General features: G+C 45.1%; 1 protein-coding gene across 1 annotated transcript in view; it reads right to left on the reverse strand.

The window, feature by feature from the left end:
- Positions 1 to 3,046, reverse strand: part of HHIPL2 (HHIP like 2) — a 16,485-nt gene that overhangs the window by 5,702 nt on the left and 7,737 nt on the right. The window contains 7 exon segments of the mRNA XM_008630540.2: positions 76 to 221; positions 574 to 632; positions 634 to 701; positions 1,944 to 2,293; positions 2,632 to 2,678; positions 2,681 to 2,730; positions 2,733 to 2,767. Coding sequence (XP_008628762.1) covers positions 76 to 221; positions 574 to 632; positions 634 to 701; positions 1,944 to 2,293; positions 2,632 to 2,678; positions 2,681 to 2,730; positions 2,733 to 2,767 — 755 coding nt within the window.

Genomic DNA, 3,046 nt, shown 5'->3' on the forward strand with positions numbered 1-3,046 from the left:
TTTTTCCCCCTTTCCCCTACAGGAGAGAACTGACAGTACAGTTTCCAATGAAGGTGCAGCCAGCACGATACCTACCTGCTTCATCCTCAGTAAATGAGATGATGAATTTGCTGTAGGAGCTGATCATTCCAGGGAAAGCATAAGCTGTTGTGCTGCCAATGCAGATATCCTGCTTCTTCCACTTATTTGTCTTCTCATCTTCCTGTAAAGCCATAAGTCGACTAGATGAAAAATAAACCCCTGTGTTTTATATCTCCATCATCAAAGTTAGTTCCTGTCAAAATCAGGCATTACTGAAACAAAAAAAGTAGTCAGTGAAGACTGTGACTCTTGGCTGGCTTTTGGAGAAACAGACCTGAACAAAAGCTAACTTATCCTAAGGATTCTGAAATGGAGGAAATTTAGAATCCAACAAAAATGTGGTTGTAATAGTCAAACACAGAACTTAGTCATTTCCAAGATTCTTATTTACTCCAGCCCAAAAGGTTTTGGGATGCTCCAATGCACCTATTTGCCCAGACAAGGCAAATGTGGGTACAGAATGGGGGCTGCAGAGGAAACAATCAATCTCACCCGTTCATGAAATCACCAAAAATATAAAGGCCATTCAAGTTGAGTGATTCACATCCCCTTGTAGACAAAGCCTCCAGTAACTGACTTGCCCACACTGCAGCCATATGCAAATATTGGCAGAATGTCATCTGTTAAACACACAGAAATAAAAAGTGAGAAAATTTACTTTCAGAGAGCATAAAAAAGCAGCTGCTCAATGACACTGACAGGTACAAAAATTACTAGAAGTACCAATACGGTTTAACAAAGTGCTTAGTGAAATTTCCATAGTAATTCAGCAGTTTACTCTAGGACAGAACAGACCCAGGGGCTTTAAGGACATCTCTGTGTAGTTGTTTATCAAGGTTTAGTCGTGATGAGCTTCCATAACACACAAAACCAAGATTCTCTGCATCAAGAAGCGATGCAGGAAGGCATCAGCCTGCAGCAAGTGTTATCTTACTTGTGACTGTACCAGTCATTTTAGCAGGCATCATCTTTACCAATTCCAGTGTTTTTAGAGAAGGGAATAAGATCAAAATTGCCAGTGAGCTCAACATCTTAGTGGGTTCACTGACACAGCACAGAACATGAGTGAGTGTGCTCTCAATTTTGTGTTATGAGACTTGTAAAATAAACACTCTGCCTCTGGCAATGTTAAAATTGAATTCAGCCCTTTCTTGTGTTGACTTATCAGATTCCACAGGATTTTATTCTTGTCCTCACTTTTTTCCCTGCATTAATGTCAATAACACAAACTCTGCACTTGTCTGCTCATCCAAACGTTCCAGGAACGTCTGCATGACCTTGAGACCAGGTGTCTTCACCCAGCAGCTTAAGGAACTTTATAATAATACTCAGCTCTTCTACCGTGCTTTGCCAAGAGCTTTACAAAGGCCACCAATTTCTGGTTTTTAAAGGCAGCAAGTGAGTTTTGCCCACCACACCCACGGTCAGACCCATAGCACAGCTGCTGGGCATTCTGCTGCAGCACCAAGCAGCCTCTGCCACAGGGTTTGTTTCAGGGGCTCAGCATCAGCCTGGTCCACCACCCTTAGCCACAGTCACGGCTCAGAGCTTCTGAAGAAAACACAGTATCACTTTCTGCTTAAATCAAATCCATTGCCTTCCTGGCTTCACTGGGAAAACTGTCCACAAAAGACACAGGCTTTGAATTTAAACACCTTGTCCAGTGCAGTATGTGGCAGGGAATTCCCTGGATAAGCAGAGCATCATTTCACACCATACACAGCAGGGCTGGGGAGAAGGGATTTCTGCTCTTAAGAAGCAAACAATCTCCATTGAATACACACCACTGGATTATTTAGCTTCACGGAAAAAACAGTGCTACAGACCACTAAATATACACATATGATAAAGTAATCTCCTACAAGAAAGTTTTTCCTTATCCAAGGAGGAATTGTGGCAAAGCTTTGTGTCATAGCATTCAGACCTCTCCTTTGCTCTCCAGCCATAGTTCCCTCCTTTAACAATGAGGTCAATTTCCTCAAACCTGTTCTGCCCAACATCCCCACAGAATATCCTCCCTGTCCCCTCTTTTGGGACAGGGTCCCCTCTGTCCACTGCACAGCAGCACATATTCCTGACCCCGTAGGCATAAACCTCTGGGCGGGCTTTGGGATCAGACGCGAATGGATTATGAGGAGGGCTGCAGTAACGCTTTCCATCAGGGCTTCTTCCATCCACATCAGTCCTCAACGCTTTCCCCAACAAAGTACACCTAAAGAGAAGGCGGAAAAAGAAACCCCAGCATGAGAGCCAGCTGAAAACACAAAAATTTTCTTCTTCTCCTTCCCCATTTTCAAATGAAAAGTAATCTGAAAGAAACAAACAAGTACTGGTGTGTCTTGCAACCTGCTTAAGCCAGAAAACTCTCTCTTTTCTAAACAACTTACTTGGCTTTCAACACGTCAAATTTTCATTTTTGAGATATTGCTTTGGACAGACTTGCAGATGCACGAGTAGTTTCAGGAAGCACTCTTACTCTATTCTTCCACATTGTCTCCTTTCCAAACCTCGGTGAACAAGCTCAAAGCTTTCACCTGTCTTCCTGCTTACTTGTTCTGAGCATTCCCAAATTTTCCAAAAGGGTCTCCAGCTTTCCCTCTCCATCCCCTGTGAATACATACAAATAGCCATCCACACCAAAGAGCAGCTGTGATTTGCAGCTGGTTCCTCAAACTCCAGGAGATTCAGGGCAGGGCAGGGCAGGGCAGGGCAGGGTCCTTTGCAGGGTGGCTGCTGGCCCCGGTGCCACCGGGACTTGGTGCTGTGCAGTGGCACCTCTATGGGCAGCTGGCCTGGACCCCCCTTTGCAGCCCAGCAGCCCCCCCTGGGTCGGGTTTGGGGGGTGTCATCCCCGAGTTTTCCTGAATAGGGGTGGAAATAACCCCATCTAACCCTGGGCAGGGAGCAGAGGGCAAAAGCAGCAAGGAAGAGTGGGGGACGGTGGGGATCTGTCCCTCTGCACAGA

The sequence above is a fragment of the Corvus brachyrhynchos genome, unplaced genomic scaffold (genome assembly GCF_000691975.1).
Source record: "Corvus brachyrhynchos isolate BGI_N302 unplaced genomic scaffold, ASM69197v1 scaffold101, whole genome shotgun sequence".
Classification (NCBI taxonomy): domain Eukaryota; kingdom Metazoa; phylum Chordata; class Aves; order Passeriformes; family Corvidae; genus Corvus; species Corvus brachyrhynchos.